General features: G+C 47.1%; 1 protein-coding gene across 3 annotated transcripts in view; it reads left to right on the forward strand.

Moving 5' to 3' along the window:
- Positions 1-23153, forward strand: part of DOP1B (DOP1 leucine zipper like protein B) — a 105308-nt gene that overhangs the window by 73304 nt on the left and 8851 nt on the right. For all 3 annotated transcript variants that reach the window (XR_005382346.1, XM_038581446.1, XM_038581447.1), the window contains exons 22-32: positions 1340-1462; positions 3282-3416; positions 7850-7905; positions 9340-9444; positions 9541-9607; positions 11426-11570; positions 16767-16849; positions 17074-17183; positions 17460-17606; positions 18583-18644; positions 19170-19298. Coding sequence is in view for 2 of the 3 variants with exons in the window: in XM_038581446.1 (XP_038437374.1) it covers positions 1340-1462; positions 3282-3416; positions 7850-7905; positions 9340-9444; positions 9541-9607; positions 11426-11570; positions 16767-16849; positions 17074-17183; positions 17460-17606; positions 18583-18644; positions 19170-19298 (1162 nt within the window). In the remaining variant the exon portion in view is untranslated. The remainder of the gene's footprint in view (positions 1-1339; positions 1463-3281; positions 3417-7849; positions 7906-9339; positions 9445-9540; positions 9608-11425; positions 11571-16766; positions 16850-17073; positions 17184-17459; positions 17607-18582; positions 18645-19169; positions 19299-23153) is intronic.

A 23153-nucleotide genomic window follows, 5' to 3' on the forward strand; every position in this document is an offset into this window, starting at 1 on the left:
ATAAATAAATCTTAAAAAGAATAATTTTCCTATTTATGGAAAAAAAGGCTTTGTGAATTCAACCCGTCTTTTCCCCTTTCATCTCTTTATTTAAAGTAAAAATAAAGTCTCTAGGGGCTTGAAATGGGGTACCAAAAGATCTCACCTGTTTCCCTGAAACACTTTTATCACACAGCTTGTCTCTTATGTCCTCCTTTCAGTGGTGCCTTGGACACATGGGCACATCAAGTGGAACGCTATGGTGTCTCAGTTTTTTTGTTAAACCAAACCTACATAGCCCAGGGTGTTTCTAGTTCACACCCACTCTCAATTATAGCAGTCTCTGCCTTGGAAGCATCGGGGCATGTGGCTCAGTCTCTGATTGCCTGGTATGGCCCCTTGGAATTATCTGGTCATATCTCTTGTCAGCTGACCGCCCAGTGCCAGGGCTTACACAGGCATCCGGCAACCCAGGCTGGGCAGACTGATTCAGAGCATGGGGAGCGGGATGACTCAGGTTCAGCGCTCTGCTCAACCATACTGTGGGACCTTGGGCAGGTTCCCCAGCCTCTCTGTGCTGGAGTTTCTTAAGTTGGAAGCATGCATCATCTAAAGCACTCTACATTTATTAGCGCATTTAGCCCACATGTATGAGGTGGGCACTGTTTTTATTCCCAGGTTACAAACAAGAACGTTGGGGTGTAGAGAGCAGAAGCACTTTGCAGGCAGTTGTACATATAAGCAGGGGCACAGGGGTTGGACCCAGGGCACAGGATGGAGGACATCTCCCCCACATGCTCGTTGCATCTAACATGATCTTAAACATAGACGTAGGGACATAGTAAGTGCTCAGTAAATTCATTCATTCCACAAATATTTGTGTGCCTGCTGCAGGGCACTGGGCCTTGTTCATACAAGAAGGTATGAGGTCCTCGCCCTCGTGGCAAACACGCATGCTAACCACCAGTATAAAAATCAAGATGAGGGCAACCCCGGTGGTGCAGCAGTTTAGCGCCACCTGCAGGCCGAAGTGTGATCCTGGAGACCCGGGATCGAGTCCCACGTCGGGCTCCCTGCATGGAGCCTGCTCCTCCCTCTGCCTGTGTCTCTGCCTCTCTCTCTCTCTCTCTCAATAAATAAATACATTAAAAAATCTTTAAAAAAAAATTAAAAGATGAGAAGCACTACAAAGAAACACAGGATATTCTGACAGCATGTGACCAAGGGACCTGCCCCGGCCTGGGGTTGAGGGGAGGCCTCCCTCGGGCAGACCAGCGAGCTTCCACTCCCAGCATTTGAGGGCGGTCCGCGAAAGCCCGGGTGCTACTGTGCCATAACTCTTCTCTTTCTCCCATTCTAGACCATACGACAAAAAATTTTAGACTTCTTGAACCCCTTGACGGCCCATCTGGGAGTTCAGTTAACCGCCGCTGTCGCAGCAGTGTGGAGCAGAAAGAAGGTTAAACGTCTCAGTAAGATGAAGGTAGAGTCTAAAAATGAAAGTTGTACTTAAACTTACTCTGCCAGAAATACCAGAGTCGCGTGTAATCAGAGGTGACATTGGAGACCGACGCGGGAAACTGCTGAAGTGGTTTCACTGTTTTAAATGCACAGATAACACAGCCGTGCCTCCAACTAGGATTGTGGGTGGGTGGGCAGGTGGCAGGGGGTGCAGGGAGCTCACCCCTGGCTTGCTCTCAGATCTCTGTGTAATGAATACATACTACTTCCATTCAGTCTTTTAAATGTAATATCTAATAGCATACATAGAAGAGCACATAGAGCATGTATGTTCCACGAAATAGAGAAACCATGAACCTGCCTCCCAGCTCGAGTGCACGTTAGCCTACCTGCGAGAACCCCTGCTGGTCCTTCCCTGCATGTAGTGCCATCCTAGAGCTTTTTTTTAAACTATTATTTTAAAGACTTTATTATTATAGTTTTTAAGAGCAGTCGTAGGTGCACAGCAAAATTGAGCGGAAAGTACAGAGATTTCCCAAATATCCTTGCCCCACACGTGTATGGCCTCCCCCACGATCAGCACCCCCCCAAGTGGTAGGTTTGTTCCAGTCATGAACTACACTGACACATCATTGTCACCCGGGTTCCATAGGCTTTTTAATTTAGAAAAATAATACTTGCAAAAACGTAAAACCGATTTAAATTGTCGCATTCCTATTTCCAAAGATGACTTCAGTTCGCAGCTCATCCATTCTTTATCCACTGACTGGTCTATCACTAAGTCCTCCAGGGACTTGTTTTATTTCTGCAAAACCAACATAATCCTCTTCCTTTGTTCTTTCTTGACTATCTAGGTTTCTTTTTTCTTTTTTTCTTTTTTTTTTTTTTTTTGAAGATTTATTTATGATAGACACAGGGAGAGAGAGAGAGGCAGAGACACAGGCAGAGGGAGCCCGACGCAGGACTCAATCCCGTGACTCCAGGATCGCGCCCTGGGCCAAAGGCAGGCGCTAAACCGCTGAGCCACCCAGGGATTCCGACCATCTAGGTTTCTATCTCACTTCCCTCAGAGGGTCTCTCCCACTCCCTGAACACTATCTCAGTGCCCAACATGGGCTCCTGTTCCCTGAGGAGGCATGAGAGGTTGGTGGTGTAGGCCACCTTGCTTAGCACCTGTAGGATCTTCCCTGGTGGTAATCCTTATCCTTCCAAGTGCATGCGATCGTATTATGCAGACTTCCATCATCAAAAGTACTTCCCCTCCCCCCCCCAAAAAAAACTAAAACAAAACAAAAGTACTTCCCATACCAGGGCTTTCCTGCCAAGGCCAACCATCGAGAACCTGGTTTATCTGGTTTCCCGTTTACTAGCTTCATACTTTTAGAGCTATCTTTCAATGCCAGCCTGCTTTGTTCAAATTAAGTGTATCTGTTTCTAAAAATGCGTTCTGAGGGGCATCTGGCTGGCTCCGTTGGTAGACCACCCAAACCTTGATCTCAGGGATGTGAGTTTGAGTCCCACAATAGGTATAGAGATTACTGTTTAAAAAATGAAACAAAATTCTTTCTAAGCTCGAACATACCAATGTCACTGCCCTATCATCACCTATGCCTGTTATTCCTCATGTGTGTCAGATGCTGATACATCACTGTCATTAAATACTCAGCCTCCTCTTTATCCCCACCAATAGAGTCCTTTACCTAGTTTTGTTTAAATATTTACTTAAAAGATTAAAGCTCTCTCTCCAAGGGCAGCTATTACAGAATACTTTCTGTGCATCATTCTTATTTTTGTTTTCTCTCTGTGAGTTTGAAGAGAGCTGTTTTTTTTTTCCTTGGCAGATTGTCCCAGCTGCAAGTGCATCCCAACTGACCCTTGTCGACCTGATCTGTGCGCTCAGCACCCTGCAGACGGACACGGTGCTGCACCTAGCAAAGGAGGTGGTGAAGAGGCCGCCGCAGATCCGCGGGGACGAGGTGGGAAGCCTGGGGATCTTCCAGATGAATGCATGGCACCCTCCTATCTTTTATAATTATGTTTGGGAGGGAAGCAGAGGTCGCAGGAGCACCTGAGAATTCCTGGTGTTAGGGAAATGGAGGTGTTTTCCTGGGCTTGGGGGAGACTCTGTGAAGTGTGCCTAATGGGCTTCAGTTCACCAGTTTGAAGGTGGGAGCTGCTGGAGGTCAGGGCTGTCTCTACCCAGGCTGTAGCACCCCAGCCCGGAGATGGGTTCTTACCAAGTACTTGCAGCATGCTAAGTTGAACAAAGCTTTGGAAAAGAGGAAATAAGCATTCCTGGATAGCTCGGTGGTTGAATGTCTGCCTTCGGCTCAGGGAGTGAACCCGGGGTTCCGGGATCGAGTACTGCATTGGGAGCCTGGTTCTCCCTCTGCCTATCTCTCTGCCTCTCTCTGTGTGTCTCTAAGATAAATAAAATCTTAAAAAAGGAAAAAAGAGGGGATCCCTGGGTGGCTCAGCAGTTTAGTGCTTGCCTTCAGCCCAGGGCATGATCCTGCAGTCCCTGGATCAGGTCCCATGTCAGGCTCCTTGCATGGAGCCTGCTTCTCCCTCTGCCTGTGTCTCTGCCCCTCTCTCTCTCTCTCTCTCTCTCTGTGTGTGTCTATCATGAATAAATAAAATCTTAAAAAAAAAAGAAAAGAAAAGAAAAAAGAGGAAATGGCACTTGCCTCAAGGAACTCACGGCCTAAGAGGCATCAGAGAGAAGCAAAGCCAGATGCTACACCTAAAGGTGGCCTAGACCGACTTTATTCAGTAGCTACTGTTGGGAGAGAGAGCTGACCTCAGTTCTGATTTGCTCAGAGGCAGCAAGGTATTTTAGCCCAAACGGGGGAGTAGGAACGGTGAACGAGCAGGGGCTCCAGCAAAGTCAGGGAAGTGGAAAATTCTGAAAGAGCAGGGAGGGGGCCGGTCTCGTTCAGTGGCTATCTCAGAGGACAGCTCCCAGGTCCTGGAGGAAGACCTTTCCTATCCTAGAGGATGCATGCACATCTCAAAGGAAGGGTTAATAAATGCCCCAGGCAGGGAGGTCAGGAGCCTATCGGTGTTGACAGAGCAAACGGCAAACTGTTTTGGCAGCCTGGAGCTCTCTGGGGAGGCATTCGAGGGTGACGGGGTTATCATCTGCGGGACACCGCCTTGAGCTGCTAGAAACCTTGGTAGTGTTTGTTCCCAGTACAGGTTAGTGGGGGCCGGAGTCATTTCGGCTGGAAGTCCCAGCCCCCACAGGCCCAGGAGGAGAAGAGAGAGCTCTGACCAGAGTTCAAAGAGAAGAAAAGGTCTTTGTCAAAGGGCAAGTTAAATGTTTGCATAACTTTTACGTAAAAATGAAAAAGGTCAGAGGACAGGACTCCTTCGAGGCATTCTGAGAAGGAAGAGATTTCTTCTCCGCAGTGGAGGCAGGGCGCGAGAAGGGCGCTAGGATGGAACCGTGAAGCTCTGAGAGTTTTGCTGCAACTTTTCTGCACGGCAGCCGGGGAAGTCCTTGGTACCTAGAGGCCTTTTCCAGTCACGTGCAATGGTTTTGAAACAGAGCAGACTTTGTGGTTTAACTTTTTTTTTTTTAATGCCCTTAGAGCTTTAAAAAAAAAAAAAAAGAAAGAATTTATTCTTAAGTAATCTCTACACCCAACACGGGGCTCGAACTCACGACCCCGAGATGAAAAGTCACATGCTCTGCTGACTGAGCCAGCCAGGCAACTCAGAGCTTTTTGTGTTTCCCAGGGTGCCTCATTGAAAGTATAGGAGCTGTTTTGTTCTTAATTAGTTTAATAGAAACCAGAGATTTATTTTGACTTTGAAATAATTGCCTTCTATCAGATAATTTAAAGTGGTTAGGAAAGTGGCACCTGGGTGACTCACTCGATTAAGTGTCTGCCTTTGGCTCAGGTCATGATCTCAGGATCCTTGGATCAAGCCCCATGTCAGGCTTCCTGCTCAGCGGGGAGTCTGCTTCTCCCTCTCCCTCTGCCCATCCCCACTGCTGTGCATTTGTGAGCTCTCTCTCAGATAAATGAATGACTGAATAAATATGTTTTTTAAATTGTTTGGAAAAATATAAGGACAGTTCCCTAAATGAAAACTAGCAGAATGGACAAAGCATTCATTCATTCATTCATTCATTCATTCGAGATCTTTAAATTTATTTAATAGAGTGGAGAGAGAGTAGGGGTAGAGGGAGAGGGGCAGAGGGAAGCAGACTCCCTGCTGGAGCAGGGAGCCTGACGCGGGGCTCCATCCCAGGACCCCGAGATCATGACCTGAACCGAAGGCAGGTGCTTAACTGACTGAGCCACCCAGGTGCCCCAAAGTGATTATTTAAAAATAAAGTTTTACTCAAACAGATATTGAAACACCATTTTTATAGTAGAATTACTCACAATAGTGAAAAGGTAGAAACAACCCAGGTACCCATTGGTGAATGATTGGATAAAGAAAACCAGATGTATCCACACAGTGGAGTATGGAATATTAGCCTTAGAAAGTTAATTCTGACACCTGCTACAACAATGGATGAACCTTGAAACCAGTCACAGAAGACAAAAATTATGTGATTCCAGTTACATGAGATCTTTAGAGTAGTCTGTTGTGAACATAGTTCCTACAGAATGTAGAGTGGTGGTTGCCAGAGAGAGGAGAGGGAACAGGAGTTACTGTCTTTTGGGACAGAGTTTCAGTTTGGAGATGAAAAGGCTCTGGAGATGGATGGTGGTGATGGTTGTACAACAATATGAATGTTAACGCCACATGAACTTAAAGCCATGGAACTAGACACTTAAAAATGGTTAAAATGGCAAATTTTAGGTATATTTTAAAGATGTATTTATTTTAGAGAGGGCATGAGCTGGGTAGGGAACATAAGGAGAGGAGACTCCCTGCTGAGTGCACAGCCCAATGTAGGGCTCAATCCCACGACCCTAAAATCATGACCTGAGCTGATACCAAGAGTCGGTCACTTAACCAACTGAGCCACCCAGGCGCCCCTTAAGTATATTTTACCATAATAAAAAGTCTTATAACAAATAAAAGGCATATAGCTTCGGGTATTAAGGTCATCGCACTGGGGACGGCAAACAAAAGCTGAACCTTGGAATCAGTGTTTTCAGCTATGTCTTACCCTATAAGTGGGAAAACTGGCCAAGAATTTCTTTAGCCATTTTTATAGCTGGTACATGGCACAGGGGAGCCTCTACAGACACGTCTGTGCTAAGAAGGCCTATTAGGGCTCCTCCCCAGCCAGTGTGTTCAGGGCCCTGGTCCTTTATCATTCCAGAAATGAAAATCAGCTACGTGCTTCAGTGGTAAGGGGTCCTAAATAGTGAAACTCCTACTGCCCTCAGTCAGCTCTCTTCTAATGGGGAAAAGAAGATAAGCCAGCCTAAAAATTAACACCATGAGGCCAGATTATGGAACTGCTGAAGCACAAGGAATCGGATGTAAAATGCACAGGGGTGACATCCATGGCATTTGTCGGGCCTCCCGCGAATGCCGGGTATAGTCTTGCTGCCTTCACTCTTGCACATAAAAATTAAAGTAGTCAACCCCGAAGAGAGGAGCAGGGGTGAAAGAGCCATCAGATTCTTGGTGACTTCACATTTTATAACCCTGAACAAGTCTCAAGTGTCAGGAAAGTGACCCTGCACACTGGTGGTCACTTCCTATGAGCAGAGCCGGAGTGAGCTGTCCGCCAGGAGGAGCCTCTGCGACAGGTTTTCTATGCACAGCAGACAGTTCTAGTTTTGTTCCTTCACATCACTTGAATTTCTACAAATATCTGCCACTCCTGGGCTGAAAAAACAAACACACACACACTAGATCTCATCTGGCTGGCTGGTTTTTGGCTGTTTGAGTAACAGAATTGTGTTTCACAACTCGTTTAATTAGCTCAACTTGTATAATTTCTACAAACAGCTTTTTATAAGCAAGGAAGGGGGAAAATTTTCAAAGCCAGTTTCTAAGTAGTTGCAGCCACTTGGGATTCAGGGAAGTTGTCTGGTCTGAGTTTAAGGGAATTCCTTGAGCTAAGAATTAAAAGTTTTTATCATCTGTTGTCTGTAGCCAATTGCACACCCTCATGAGGGTCAACAGGCCACCACCTTGTTTAGGGAAGTTCAGCTACGATGCCACATTTTCCCTGAATATTTATTAAAAGCCTGGTGTGGACTCTCCCGGGGAAGTCTGCTAAGAGGGACAGTCATGTTTGGGGACCTCATAGCATACGTTTGTTTTGTTATGCTGGGGGGGGTGGGGATGGGGTCATGGGTGTTACTGTATTTGAAAAGCTCAGGCTAAAACCCTTTGCTTTATGAGACAGTTTCATTTTCTCTTGTGATTCTTCTTCTAACTTCATTTCCTACCAACCTGGAGTAACTGGTTTCACTTTTGTTTTCAGAAAGCGCCCCTTGTGGATATCCCTGTGTTGCAGTTTTGCTACGCTTTCATCCAGAGGTAATGCAGCCCTTCCCAAAGGCTTCTCAATTAGAGATGCTCTTGCAGGGATTCCAAGCAGAACCCTGGTTGTACTTGACCCCTGGAGAAAATACCGTGACGGTGTCTTACTTTCCTCCTGAGGAGAGAGAATGCCCTGATGCTCTTACTTCTTTTGCAGAGATCTGATCTCACTTTGTCCCAGTGCTGTACGTTGAATGTTTTATGTTCAGTGTTGAACGTGTTGAAGACTTCTTTTAGAAAAAGGAAAAATGATTCTTTTGGGTGCTGTCCCCAGCACCTTCCCGTGGCTTCTGCTGGGGTGTCCTGAGCTTACTGGCACTTTTCTGGAGCCTCTGCTGCAGGAGGCAGTGAGGCAGAGCCCCCATGTGGTTCTCCACAGTAGAGAGGAAGCCTTCCTGGGCTCTTGGGTCTGACACGGGCACATCCAGGTGCAGCTCGCAGGCCTCCACCATCCAGGGCCGTCTCTGTTGCAGTAACTAGGGGCAGGTGGGGGGCAGAAGCCCCTTCTCAGGGAAGTCTCCAAATCCTCACGGGTGTGGAGTTACACAATCAGGCAATCTGACAACCAGGGACAAGCTCCTTGGTTAGCCCAGTTCCCATTTCATGCTTCTTCCAACTCCCCATGCCCTGAGGTTGCAGGAGGGTAGGTAGAGAGAGTCATAATCCCTGCAGTCCCTGGCTCTGGGCTCTAGTTTGGACCAGCTGTTGATGCTTCACCCACAAGCATCGCCCCAGTTCTTTTTCCAGGAGTTAAAGAGCTGATCACACATCTCTCCTGGTGAGAGCTGCCATGCATCGTGATGCTAGCAAGCGTCTGTTGCAGCGGTCTGAGTGACACGGGAGCTCTCGGAACAGCTGCACGTTAGGTTTTTACCCTCCTCCTCTTGCAGAGGAGGCACTGCCAGTGTCACTCAGGAGGCAGTACATCAAGCACCAGGACTTGAACCCGGGGCCCTCGGGCTGTGGCTAAGCCGCAGCATATTGTACTATGCGGGCCTCGTCTGGAAAGCTGCCCAGGATCAGCTTCCTGGTGGGGGACCTTGTGATGTGACCCAAGGACTGACTCCGGTACCAACAACACTGGGGAGGCCAGATATGCAAGCCAGACAGATCCAAGGGATCAGAAGCCCTCTGGTTTGAGGCCTTTCTCTGATAGACCGGAAACCAGGAGCATCTGACTTGTCAGCAGCAGGCTTTCTAGTCTCCAGGCTCCCAAGTTCTTGCCAGAATACAAAAATTTAGCTTGTGCATTATTTTAACTTAGAAAAGAACAAACAAGTTAGTCAGATATGCCATCTTCCCTCTGCTTTCCAACTGCCTGGATCTGAAATGTGCTCATGATAACGTGTTTTAACTTGTTCACATGTTCACAGTTGGGTGGGTTTTTTTTTTTTTTTTTTTCCTTTTTCCTTTTTTTTTTTTTTTAAATAGGCTCCCAGTGACAGCCTTGCAGGAGAACTTTCCTTCATTGTTGGGCGTGTTAAAGGAATCTGTACAGTTGAATCTCGCTCCCCCCGGATACTTTCTACTTCTCAGGTATTGTGGCCCACCAGTCCGGTCACCGTGTTATTCTGCCCCAAGGTACCTTGTTTCTGCAGCGCTCCTAGTCTGACGCTGATTGTCTCCCAACAGCATGCTCAATGACTTCGTGACGAGAACTCCCAACGTGGAAAGCAAGAAGGACCAAAAAGACCTGCAGGTCTGTGTACAGAGTCTAGCAGATGCAACTGTTCCAGGAATAGTGCCCGCCTTTAGAGGAGGTGCTGGGGGAATGTCAGCACTGTGCAGGATCATTCCTTAGATTTGCAATTGTTCTCGCATCTGGCTTCCTCTGTTGCTGTCTGGGGAGGGCTTGATAGACCTGGGCCACAGGCTCCTGCCAAAGCTCTTGCATCACACTTGAGCGAGCCCTCGTGGGTTGACAGGATGCCCCCATCATCACCCTACGCAGATGTGGGTGCCGTCACCACCTTAGCAACGTTAGGATAGAAACTCCGTAGACATGGATTTCTTTCCTGAGAGCCTTTCTTTCCCTGCCCCCCTTAGTAAAGCAACGTATAACTCAAAGGAAATTTGAAAAATCCTGCAAAGTAAAAGTGAAACTCACCCCAGGAGAAGGGAGATCTTCAAGTAGATAGCCACCTAATAAATAGAATGATAAAGTTAGGAAGTCACTATTTTGCAACAGTGAGAATCATTGATGCAGGGGCTGTTGGAGCCAAGACTTCCATCGAAACCGGGATGTGTTATCAGTCCTATGACTCTGGTGACATGTCTGCTAATTGTTATGATCTGTGGCATTTGTGAAGGGTCTCTGGTTTGTACTGCTGAAGTGCTGGAGCACTGTATAAAACACAGTCAAGCATAATCAGGAAATTTGGGGGGCTCCTCCGGCCTTCACTTGTAGAGAAGGAAACATCATTAAAGCACACACGCTGCGTGACCAGCACTTGGACAGCACTTCCCAAACTCAGCTCTCAAGGCCCCTGTTTTGTGGCCTGTTACCTATAGCACATCCCTCGCTTCGGTCCATTCTGGGGGTAGCATTGGCCACGAGTGTTATCACAACCAGTACAAGTGGTCCACCTCGCCCCTGCTCCTTGTGGTTGCCTCTACCCCATAATGCCCAGCCTCCTGATGCCAACCCCTTACTCCTGCTCCGAGGCAGGACCTGCACTTCTTCCCTGTGTGCTCACCTCCTCTGAGCCCTCGGTCCCTTTTCCTGCTCACTCTTGCCACTGCCAGCCACACCACACCACACCTCTGCCCAGGCTCACCGCAGGCAGGCAGACGTGCCCTTGCTTCATGCCTAAGCATAGCTTACAGTGGAAGCTAGGATTGTTCGATTCTCAGATGTCAAGGATGTACCGCCAGCCTCTGCTGGTGAGACTTGACGATGCTGGCTTGCGAAAGTGGCTCAGCATTTCTCTCCTTATCATAGCTCCTCGGCCAGATTCTTTCACTGGTTATACTCCTGATACAGATCACTCCTCACTTCACCCTCATTGAGTCAGTTTAGTTTATTTGTGTTTCTTGTTATGCTATTGGAAGATGCAATCCCAGCAAGAACCCATGGTGCTGAAGAACCCTGAAAACGAATCTGCTAGATGCAGTGTGCAGCTGTGACTTCCTGTCTCTCTGTGGTGTGCCTGCGGGGGCCAGTGTGGAAGCCATTAGTCACGTGTGGCTGCTGAGCCCTTGGAATGTGGCCTGTCCAAGTTGAATGTGCTTGAGTATAAAATACACATCAGATCTCAAAGGCCTAGTGCAAAAAAAGAATGTGAAATCTCATTAACAGTTTTTATGTCGATTACATGTTAATCATATTTTGGGTATATGAGGTTAAACGTTATGAGCTTTTTCCTTCTGACCCTTTAGTGTGGTTTCTATAAAACATCATATTACCTGTGTGGTTCTGGTTGTGGCCTATATTGTGTTTCTGCTGGATGGTTGCTGTTTTAGGCATTTTGGATGCTTCTCCTGAGCTAACTTTCTTCTTTCTCCCCACTACTCTTAGGAAGTCACTCAAAAAGTCCTAGAAGCTGTAGGGAACATTGCTGGCTCTTCCTTGGAACAAACCAGCTGGCTCAGCAGAAACCTAGAAGTGAAGGCCCAGCCTCAGATCTCTCTAGAAGAATCTGATGTTGAAGAAGATTTGTGCGGTAGGTACAGGGGGCCAGATATGCCTGCTGCCAGCTAGTGTGAGAGGGTCTGGATTTCCCTTAAAAGTAAACGGTCTGGGAGTTCCTGGAGGGCTCGGCCCGGTAAGGTTTTTGACTCTTGATCTCAGGGTCATGAGTTCAAGCCCCGAGGTGGGTTCCATTCTGGGTGTGGAGCCTGCTTTAAAAAAAGAAAAGTTAAGAAAAGCAGTCATTCTTGTTTTACTGTTTACAACATAATTTATGTGTAATAAACAATAGGATTCCACTGATAGTGTCCAAGTGACATATGCTACCATGGAAGCCCTCACTGAGCCTAGATCAGGATCCAAGAAGGTAGCTTCGTAAGATAATTTGCAAGGATTAGGTGAAAAGAAATCCAAGTGGTATAAAGAATATGGAAATGTAGGTTTTTCTTTCTGTGGAACTATGGTAAGAAAATGTAGTAAACCGATGAACTGTTGTCAGGCAGTCAGATTGTATATTTTATTTATGACTCACACACCCTTGCCTCTCAGTGATCCTTGTGTCTCATCACTGCCTGGGAAGTGAAAATTTTCTAGTAGAAGTCACATGGGCTAGGCATACCGCAGCCGTATTATTAGTTATAGCTCCTAGGAAAGCAGTCGAGAGACTCATCTGTTCACTCAGACCATCGATCCACCAGGTACTCTGGAGGAGTCTGCATCAAGTGCAGCTGTGTAGATGGTTAATCAACGGCGCCCCGAAGACCACCGGACACAGCTGTCGATGTAGCAGATCGTAGATTATTAGACCTACTGTAGGGAGAGACAGACTTGCAGAGTCATAGGAATGTCTCATCAGGGAAGTTCAAGGAGGACATTTGTAGGGTTGCAGGGTCTTGGCTGAGTCATTTGTGGCAGATCTTTTAGGGTGGAGAACTGGTAGTAGAAGGAGTTTTGGATTGGTGGGCACAGCACAAGGTGAGAGCCCCGATGTAAATCTTGATGTGCGTGCTATTTTGATAAGGAAGCTGTTTTAGTTGGTGTTCAGTTTTTTTCAGGATTAAATGTATTTTGGAGAAAGTTACTGTTTTTACTAGTTCTCAGTATAATTTAACAGGGACAGGAACATATGCCCAGTCCCAGTATTGGCTACACCAGATGAGTGAACCAGTTTGCTCTTGGTTTTGTTAACACAAGGGCAAAAAAAAAATTATATTTAGGTTCTTAATATGAACTATATAGTACAGTACCCACCACAAAGTAAACGTTCAAAAACTGTTCTGTGATATTTTATTATCTCTTTCATTGTCATGAGCAATAGTTACAGCAGCAGCTCAGAGCTAAGTTTGTGATCTTTAACATACCATAGAAAAAGTGGGGAGAAAATCAGGGTTCTTTTCTCTCACCAGTAACAGAAATAATAGAAACAACAGAACAAGACACTTTGGCTCATGTAAGTGAAAAGCCCTAGCATCAGCATCTGGTTCTAGGCATAGCAGGAATCAGGTGCTCAGAGGAGGTTAACCAAGTCTTGTGCAGAGATTCTGGTTCACCTTTGGCCACACGGCTGACCCGGAGAGGAGGGAAGGGCTGGGACACTGGAGCTGCAAGAAATGGGTGCCCACTGAAAGGAGGCTTCTGTTCCCTAGAGGAGGAAGGATGGCCTGCTGGACAAACTGCGGGACCACTGGCCGCTACTTTTGCCGTATTTGTCTGATAACTAGTTTTGCGGTTTGCATAAGAAAAATAATATGCTGAGGCACCTGGGTCACTCAGTGATTGTGTGTCTTGGGCATGCGATTGTGATTGAGCTCACAAGCTCAGGGCTGGGTGTGGAGCCTACTTGATCCTGGGATCAAGTCCCACATCAGGAGCCTGTTTCTCCCTCTGCCTGTATCTCTCATGAATAAATAAATAAAATCTTTTTAAAAAAAGAAAAATAGGGATCTCTGGGTGGCGCAGCGGTTTGGCGCCTGCCTTTGGCCCAGGGCGCGATCCTGGAGACCCGGGATCGAGTCCCACATCGGGCTCCCAGTGCATGGAGCCTGTTTCTCCCTCTGCCTGTTTCTCTGCCTCTCTCTCTCTCTCTGTGACTATCATAAATAAATAAAAATTTAAAATAAATAAATAAATAAATAAATAAAGTAAAATAATATACTTCACTCTGTAATGAAGATCCTATAACTAGTGTACTATCATTTGCTAATATAAAGCAACAACAAGGTGCTCTAAGGCTGCGGGGATGGTAACAGTTGTGGTTTTAGGGAGGAAGAGCTTGCCTTTCCTGGGCTAATTTGCTCCCAGTCATCTCTGTCCTATGTACTAATGTACAGATTGAACTGCTTCACCACCACCAGAATAGCTGTGCCAACCATGTTCGGTCCACTGTTACTGGGCCTGACTTCGGTGCTGTGATTAAATTTAACCTCAAAATAATATTATAGTAAAATTACCTGATTTTTGTTTAAAGAAATCATAGAATTCCAAAGCTGGAGGTGAGTTTTGAGCTTCTGTATAAAACTTAACTAGCTAATTATATAGTACCAAAATCCTGAGTGTTTAGATCATGACTGTATTTTACTTGACTTGAAGAAATTATGTATACGTATCACCCACATAAAGCATGAAACAGAGTGAGGCTTCAAATAATACATTTGTCTCCATTTAAAATTTTTACGCATGCCCCAGACACATGGGTCCTTACACTGAACTCACGTGTGGTGTGTGCCACATGCCGTATCCCGCAGGCGGGCCCAACAACAGCAGACATGGGGGCAGCATGGAAGATGATAAGCAAAAAAGCACACTAATAAAGGGATCTTTCAACTCTTTTGAAAATCTGAAGTTATTTCAAAATGGAAGTTTTTTTAAAGATTGAAAAAAAGAAGTAAGTTACCCTGAGAATTTCAGGTGGTTCTTAGCGGTGCAGGGACAATAAGAATCCTATTACAGGGAGCAGCTGGGAGTGGGGAGATGTTACAAAGCGTGTCCCCAGGGAGGTGACAGTTGTGCTGAGAAGTGAGCAGTGTGGGGGCAGCTGTGCCAAGACCTGGGAGACGCCGCTCAGAGGGGTGGCAAGTCTTCGAGGCGGGTGAGGCCAGCCTGGCTGGAGCTTAGCAAGTGGTGGGCAGGGGGCAGGGAGCCGAGTGGGAGCTGAGGATCGCTGGGCTTGGTAGAGAGCCGGATCGGGAGCTTGGATTTCATCCCACCCACTGTGGAAGCCATTAAAATGTTTAGAGAAGTGACAGGCTCTCATGCGGTCTTCAGAAAACATCAGTTTGGCTGCTGTGAGCAACATGGGCTGTATCAAGTGAGAGCAGAAAAAGGAAGTCCTGTTAGCAGAATTTCACAGTGGTGTGGGCAAGAGACAGTGTCGGCTTGGAGGCAGGGGCGATGGAAAGGTGGACTGATGTAGATGGAGAGTCAGCAGAATTTGCTGATGGGCTGGATGCGGTGGCAAACAAAAAAAGGCAGTCGAGGATGACTTTGGTTTTGGCTTATGTAACTTACTGAGGTGGAGAAAACCAAAATAAGAACATTCTGGAACAGGAAATTGAGCTTGGTTTTGCAAGTATTAAATTTGAGATGTCAGAAGAAAAGAGAAAGAGCCAGAAAAGACACTTAAGTGGTCACTGGGGTCGGAGAAAAACCAAGAGAGAAGAGAGTCATGAAACACGAGAAAGAGGGTGCTTCCAGAAGGAGGGAGGAATAACACAGTGGAAGGCTGCAGAGAAACAGAGGCAGGTCGGACAGAGACCCACGGGGCTTGACAATGTGGAAGCCGCAGGGGGAACATACTGGAGCAGGTAGGGAGGAGGCCGGGAGAGGAAGAGGAGGCTGGGAACGCACAACTCCTGGAAGCTCGCTTGTCAAGAGGACAGTGACCAAGTCGAACTAAAGACCAAAGAAGAGGGCAGCCCTGGTGGCTCAGCGGTTTGGTGCCGCCTTCGGCTCAGGGTGTGATCCTGGAGACCCAGGATCGAGTCCCATGTCGGGCTCCTTGCGCAGAGTCTGCTTCTCCCTCTGCCTGTGTCTCTGCCTCTCTCTCTCTCTCTGTCTCTCTCTCTGTCATGAATAAATAGATAATTTTTAAAAATAAATAAATAAAGACCAAAGAAGAATACCCTTTATCTGATTTGTTTTTAAATTGGAGTATACTAGTATGATGACGGATCTGTGCAGCAGAGAGGAAGAAATCGATGCCAAAGAGAGAAAGGATAGTTAGAAAGCGAAGCACTTGATGGCCTTGGGGCCGGGGTTGATGTCATACATGGAATTACCGTTCGTCCAGAGGAGCCAGGGACATGTTTATCAAAACAGGAGAGAAGGCAACGATACGTATGTTCTAGATTAATAGCTCATAGTGCCCCAACTGAGGGAGTTCCTGTTTGTTTCTCTTACATTTCTCTGTGGAATCGGAGGGGAGGTGATGAGGTGAGAAGGGAAGGGTATCGGTGGTTACCGAGGGCAGGTCCGAGAGCATTACGCAGCAGAGCAGGAGAGCCAGCGTGCCGCCGGCGTCCGTGCCCTGGGTCTATCCGGTAACATCAGGGCCTGTTTGAGCTCACGGTCATGAAGGAAAGTGAGATCTATTTCATCGTTGTCTGGTTTTCCCCAGAACATTTAGCTACCCAGAACCGCACGGGCTGATCTGTGGGTTTAGCCTGCTTTGCGTTTTTCCACGCGAGTGCGTCAGAGGGAGGGAGCAGCAAGAGAGTCCAGGACGCTGGCCAGGAGCTGGGAGACCATGGGTGTCGGGGGGGAGACGAGCGGGCAGACCTGGAGGAGCCGATGGTGGTCAGGACGGCAGGCTGGAGGCTTCGGGGGTCTGTGCCCGGGTCCAGGAAGGAGGAGGAGGAGGAGGCAAGGGTGTGACGGTGCCAGTGGGTGACTGAGCTGGCGCAGCGGAGTAGCAGACCGTTGGGGGAGAGAAGGCCAGGGGGGCAGAGGCCGAGGGGGTACGGTGGATCGTCCGAGGGGACACTGAAGTTCTGAGAACTATGCTGAGAAGACACGGGGGCGGAAGACACTGAGTCGGTGCTCATTTCCTTGATCACTGTGCCCAGATTCTTACTGAGGTTGAGCGTGTTAACAGGACCCCCTAACATATACTTACTTACGTACTCAGTGTGCAAGGATGGGGCTCATCACTCCCACCCGTGCAATGTTCCAGGGGCCTGAACCGTGGCCCCCCCACCGTGACTAAAGCACAAATGTCTCTTTCTGTCAGCAGATGCCACCGCCGCTGCCTCGGCAATGGTGTCCGCGTCCGCCCCTTCGGTGTACAGCGTGCAGGCCCTGTCCCTCCTGGCAGAGGTCAGTGCACACCTGGCTTGCCCTCCCCTGATGGCACGATTGCCACCCCGAAGCATCGTGCTGGCACCCCGTTCTCAGGCCCCTCCCAGGTGACCTGGAGAGCCGCCCTTGGCCTCAGGCTGCCCCTGCCAGCTGTCTTGTTAGGTTAGGCACCCCTCGAGGACTAATCCCTCCTGTCACCGGCTTCAGAAGCTTTCTGTCTTCTCGTGATCCCGCCCTGCTAGGTCCTGGCATCTCTCCTGGACATGGTGTATCGAAGTGATGAGAAGGAGAAGGCGGTGCCGTTGGTCTCCCGCTTGCTCTATTACGTGTTTCCTTACTTACGCAATCACAGGTAATGCTGTCTTCCCCGTGGTGTCACCGTAGGTTGTGGGAAACGCATTAAGTGGCTTCTTCTGGGGGATCCCTGGGTGGCTCAGCCATTTAGCGCCTGCCTTCGGCCCAGGGCATGATCCTGGGGTCCTGAGATCGAGTCCCACATAGGGCTCCCTGCATGGAGCTGCTTCTCCCTCTGCCTGTGTCTCTCATAAGTAAATAATTTTTTTTTTTTAAGTGGCTTCCTCTGCACTGTCTCTGACTTTGACCCTTTTTCCTCCCACCCCCGGTTCAGCGCCTACAACGCTCCCAGCTTCCGGGCCGGCGCTCAGCTGCTGAGCTCCCTGAGTGGCTACGCCTACACCAAGCGAGCCTGGAAGAAAGAAGTCCTCGAGTTGTTCCTGGACCCTGCCTTCTTTCAGATGGACACTTGCTGTGCACAGTAAGAGACGCCGTTCTGACAAAAGGGTGCTGCAAATCCTCAAGTGGGGAGAGTGGTTCGGGTTACTCGATCCTCATACTTGACGCAGGAGCGGTCAGCATCACCCCAGATCCCAGGACGTCACTGTCACAGGCTCGCATGTTCGTGGCAGAGGGATTAGGTGTTTTAAAGATACAGAGGTGCATTTATTAGCATTATCTGGGGCATATCATCCCCAGAGCGCACAATCCGGGGTTCCAGGGTCCCCTGGTCTAGTACTGCTGCATCTTGGAGTCGCAGAATATTCCAGCACTATACAATGACCGAGCCCGTGGTGACACCGTGGTGCCCTGATCCTGCGTCTCAGCTCACACCTCACAAGTTGTCCCTGAGCCCATGCAGCCTGCCAGGCACTGTGCTGGTGGCAGAGAGCCACTGAGCTGCAGAGTGCGGTGACCTCCCTGTGCCTTTTCTGGGGAGGTCAGCAGAGCCCCTAAATCGCCTCTCCCCCATCAGGCGTGATGTCTTAATTAATGGCAGGGATGGAGGGTGGAGACTGGTCCGCGTTTTGCAAAGCCCAAAAGTTGCCCCGCTGCCCCCGGAGCCCTGTGGCTTTCACCTTGAAGTCCCGTTGCTCTTCTGGGGAGCCCACTTGAAAACCAGCCACGTTGGGTGTCACCACCCCCGCTGCTTTCCATCAGCGCAAGCGAATGAACAATCCTCCTGGGTGAACCTAGGGCAACTCTTGAAACGACTGTTTTTCTTTACTGTGAGCTGGGAATTATTCTTTCTTACTATTCATCGCCTGTATTGTTAAGTTTATGAATTGAAGAGCTTTTGCCCAACTTTCGCTTGTATGAAACCTATTCATTCCACTAACTCCTTTTCAGAAAACAGGTTTTAATAGATCTCAAAGGGGCGTGTTCTTTTCTCGACGCCTCTCATCAGACTGTCATCCTTTACCGACTTAATTAATTTTGCTCTTTTTAATATCCAGTTGGAAGTCCATTATTGACCATCTTCTGACTCACGAGAAAACAATGTTTAAAGATTTAATGAGTAAGTTCTTTGTCACCTGCACTTAAATCGCACCTTTAAAGGCCCGACCCCATCACAATCCGTTTTGACCATGTATCTCAAGCTCCACTCGGATCTTTTAGGATGCTTTCTAAGCTGCAGACTGTAATGTAATGAGCAGAGTGTGTCAGGGCTCACGAATGAGCCTCCCGGCTCATCTACTGACCAGAATGCCCCGACAACCTCTCCTACAGCTTTACAGCGGAGGAATACTTTTGAAAGTAATGACAGGTTTACCCTGATTTATTCGGAGTGCTTGTCTGTCCCTCATATCCTCTTCTCATGCCCTATCATTACGTGTCATTAAAGAGGTATTTATGTTTACAAATAAATATGTGATTAATAACCACTAGATCATAATTACTTAGGATCATGATTTTTCACCAGGATGGATAGAAATTACACAATTATGAATGGATAGAAATTACACAATTGTGAATGTCCTATCACTTACCACCAATTGCAGTTTTCTCACTAAATGGAACTTATTGGCTGTGTTTATTCTAGACATGCAGAGCAGTTCTTTAAAACTGTTCTCAAGTTTTGAGCAGAAAGCCATGCTGCTAAAGCGCCAGGCTTTTGCTGTCTTCAGCGGGGAGCTTGATCAATACCACCTTTACCTTCCTCTGATACAAGGTAAGAAGGCCACCTCCCCCATCCCACCCCCCTCATGGATGGGCCCCCGGCTGGCTGAGACAGGCCGGCTACCAGCGTGGCCCACAGCTCGTCCTGGCAGGGTGGTGGAGTGTTCACAGGAGTACTCGGCAGGGGTTACCATAGAACAACTCCGGAAATTTATCAGTGAGTCTGAAACTTGGTTTTAAAAATTAATGATTAGAATGCTATTAGTTTTTAATAGGTTGTTACTAAAAGTCTGACAGTACTTTCTAAGCACTGTCTCCTGCTAGATCCCTCCCAGAGTCAAGATACTTTGAGGTTACAACGTCGACCGAGGCTAGCAAAGTATCTAACCTTTCCTTAATGGTTTTTCTCTTTTTTGTACTCAATATATTCTTTGCTTCAAAAATGATTTATTGCAGCAATTCATGATTTTAAAGGGTTTTTTTTTCCCCTCATAAAAATGTGGAGGTGGTGAAGTGGGCATTCTGTCCAAATTCACCCTTCTCCAAGATATAAAAGAATTCTCAAATAGGTGTTATCCTTAAAATTCATAGCCTGGTGGATCCCTGGGTGGCTCAGCAGTTTGGCACCTGCCTTTGGCCCAGGGCGGAATCCTGGAGACCCGGGATCAAGTCCCAGGTCGGGCTCCCTGCATGGAGCCTGCTTCTCCCTCTGCCTGTGTCTCTGCCTCTCTCTCTCTCTATGTCTATCATGAATAAATAAATAATCTTAAAAAAAAAAGATTCATAGCCTGGATGGAATTAAAATTAATACAATTCTTGAAGGATTTATTTGTTTAATATATGAAGATCAGTGTAACAATTTTACAAATACTAGAATTATGGTGTAAATTCTTTTTTGAGGGTCAAGTTTACTAAGGTGTAATTTATATACAATAAAAGTCACCCTTTTGGGTATACAGTTCTTTGGATTTTGATAAGCGCATATAGTCATGGAACCATCACCATAGTCAACATGCAGAACATTTCCATCACCCCAGAAGGTTCCCCTGTGACCCTTAGAAGTCATCCCCTCCCCTCCACCTGCCAAGTGCTAATTTGCCTTCTGCTCATGCAGTTTCGTCTTTTCCAGAATGCCCTAAATGTAATTAGATGGGGTGCAGCCTTTGAGTCTGGCTTCTTTGACTTACGTAATGTGTTTGACAGTCATCGGTTCCATCGTATTTATCAACAGTATACTCCTTTTAATTGCTGAACAGTATTCCATTCTGTGACTTGCTCACTAGTTTGGCAATGGTAGGGCACTTGGGTTGTTTCCAAGTAGAATTATGGCACAAATGTCTTGCTCTGCCCTTTAAAAAACAAACAAAACACGTTCATAAACATCTGTCAGCTGAGGCGCCTGAGTGGCTCAGTCTGTTAAGTACCTGACCGTGGATCTCAGGGTTGGGAGTTCAAGCCTGGCACTGGGATCCACACTGGGCATGGAGCCTACCATCAATCAATATATAAATATATAAATGTATCTCTCAGCACACAAAGCATGTTCTCTTTCCCAAGTCATCCTAATGACTTTTAAAGATTTTATTTATTTATGTGTGAGAGAGAGCACAGGCAGGAGGAGAGAGAGAAGCAGCCTCCCCACTGAGCGGGAGCCCAATGCAGGGCTTGATCCCAAGACCCTAGGATCATGACCTGAGTTGAAGGCAGACGCTTAATCGACTGAGCCACCCAGGCGCCCCCATCCTGATGATTCTTAATATTAGTAGTAATTGTCAGCCCATGTGCCTACTTGATGAACTATTCGAAAGGTCTTAACTGTTGTAGTTTAGAATGTTAACAGCCATCGCAATTATTAATTATGACTGTATTTTATGTTTGCAATAATATCTTTATACTAAAACTGACATAATTTCAACCTGTGAAACCTATAAGGAGATTGTCCCATCCTAACGTCCTGAGTACTTGAAATAAATGAAAGCGAATGTTCAAATATTGACATATCCTTTCTCGAATTGCTGATTCGGTCAGATGGTGGCCAGGAATGCCAGTACGGATGAGGTAGCCCTCCAGAGACTTTGGCTGAATGCAGAGTCCCATAAGAGGCTCTTAACTGAGGAAACAAAGTGAGGGTGGCAGGAGGGTGGAGGGATGGGGTAATTGGGTGATGTGCATTCAGGAGGGCACGTGATGTGATGAGTACTGGGTGTTATATGCAACTGGCAAATTATTAAATTCTACCCCTGAAACTAACAATATGTTAACTATGTTAACTAAATTAAATTTAATTTAAATTTAATTTAATTTTAAATTTAAATTTAAAAAAAAATTAAAATTTAAATTTAAATTTAAAAAAAAAAAGAAAAAAAGATAGCGAATGCAGAGTCAAAGCTGAACTTTGTTGCATCCCTACGAAACGTGGAGGGGAGAAGGAGCACTAGGAATCTTCTGTCCCCTGGTGCCCGCGTAGGGTTCGTGGTGGTGCTGTACACACCCAGCCATGCCACAGTGTCTGAAAGTCCGCTTTTGGTGAAGGCAGGAGGAGGAAACCAGAAAGGAGAACATGTTGGCCAGTGCCCCAGCTGGTCCTTTGGGGGCCTTGCCGCCCTGAGAGCAAACATCCATTCGTTCTCTGCCCTGTCTCCCATCACACACACCTTTAAAATGTGGAGTGAGGCCCAGAGAGGTAAAGGGACAGTATTGGGTGTGTAGAACAGGAAAGGAACAGATGACACCCTTCTCAAACAGTGGAGTGGTTTCACCATGGCAGGATCTGGGCATCCAACAGTTCTAAGAAATCATGCCTCTGAGAGGGAGGACAGGTAGGGGCAATATAATACTATATATATTCCATAAAAGTGTGTGTGCATGTGCCGACTTCATTAAGAGATGGTTTGGGGGCCCTTGGGGAATGAGGTATTTCTCCTCTACTTTGCATAGCTCAAGTGCTGTATTTCTAAGAATGCTCCATGTTTTAAGAACCAACATTTTTGCCCCCTTTCATTTTTTTGTTACCTGACACTTGACAAAGCACTTCCCTCTCTATTGTCATCCCCAAAACTGTTGAAAGGCCAGCCTCCTTGAGGTCCTCAAGTGATGGAATTCAGAGCATTCTCTCATAGTCTTGGGACACTGGACTGGCCCCTGTGGAGCAATAATGCCCAAGTTGAAGGAGTAGATACATCTAGAAGCTTCTAAGTTTCGGCCTCATCTCAAACCCAGGAATAGGGAATTTGTAACATTTATTCTCTGGGGTATACCCGGAAGTCCCTTTCCCTGGGTGGTGGCACAATCCAGTAGCCCTGAAGGAGGTTGGTGTGCACAGGGTGTAGAGCAGCTCCATGCATCTTGGTTCAGAGTCACATAAATTTTACATTGATCATAGAAGAGCCTGTAGATAAGCCCAAAGCAAGGATTTTTTTTTTTTTTAAAGCAAAATGCTGTTTGTCTAAGATGAGAGGAAGATGGACATCACTCCCAATATAGGCCCTGATTAGGGGCATCAGAAAGATCTAGCAGCAACGCTCTGTACCCTTTAAGCTGGGTGACTTTGGCCTGTCCCAGGTCCATTGGAGTCCTTCCCATCTTTGAAGTCTTCCTCATCATCCTGTACCTAATAGCTCAATTTTTACATCAAGATACTGATGCTCAGAGGTGTATTGCCATCAACTGGCAAAACCTGGCCTGAAATCTGAGCCCTTTGGCTCCCAATGGTAGGCAATAGCCTTTAGCAGGTGCCCCTTGAGGTGAGTGGAGTAGGGAAACCAGACTAGGGTTCACAGATGGGAGACTGTGCAGCACAATTAAGCCAGCCTGAACAAGGTCCCAGGACCTGGAATGGTGGTGGAGGGAAGCTGGCTCAGGGCTTTCTCCCACTCACTGCTCAAAAAACAACAACAACAACAACAAA

This window comes from Canis lupus, chromosome 31 (assembly GCF_011100685.1).
Source record: "Canis lupus familiaris isolate Mischka breed German Shepherd chromosome 31, alternate assembly UU_Cfam_GSD_1.0, whole genome shotgun sequence".
Classification (NCBI taxonomy): Eukaryota; Metazoa; Chordata; class Mammalia; order Carnivora; family Canidae; genus Canis; species Canis lupus.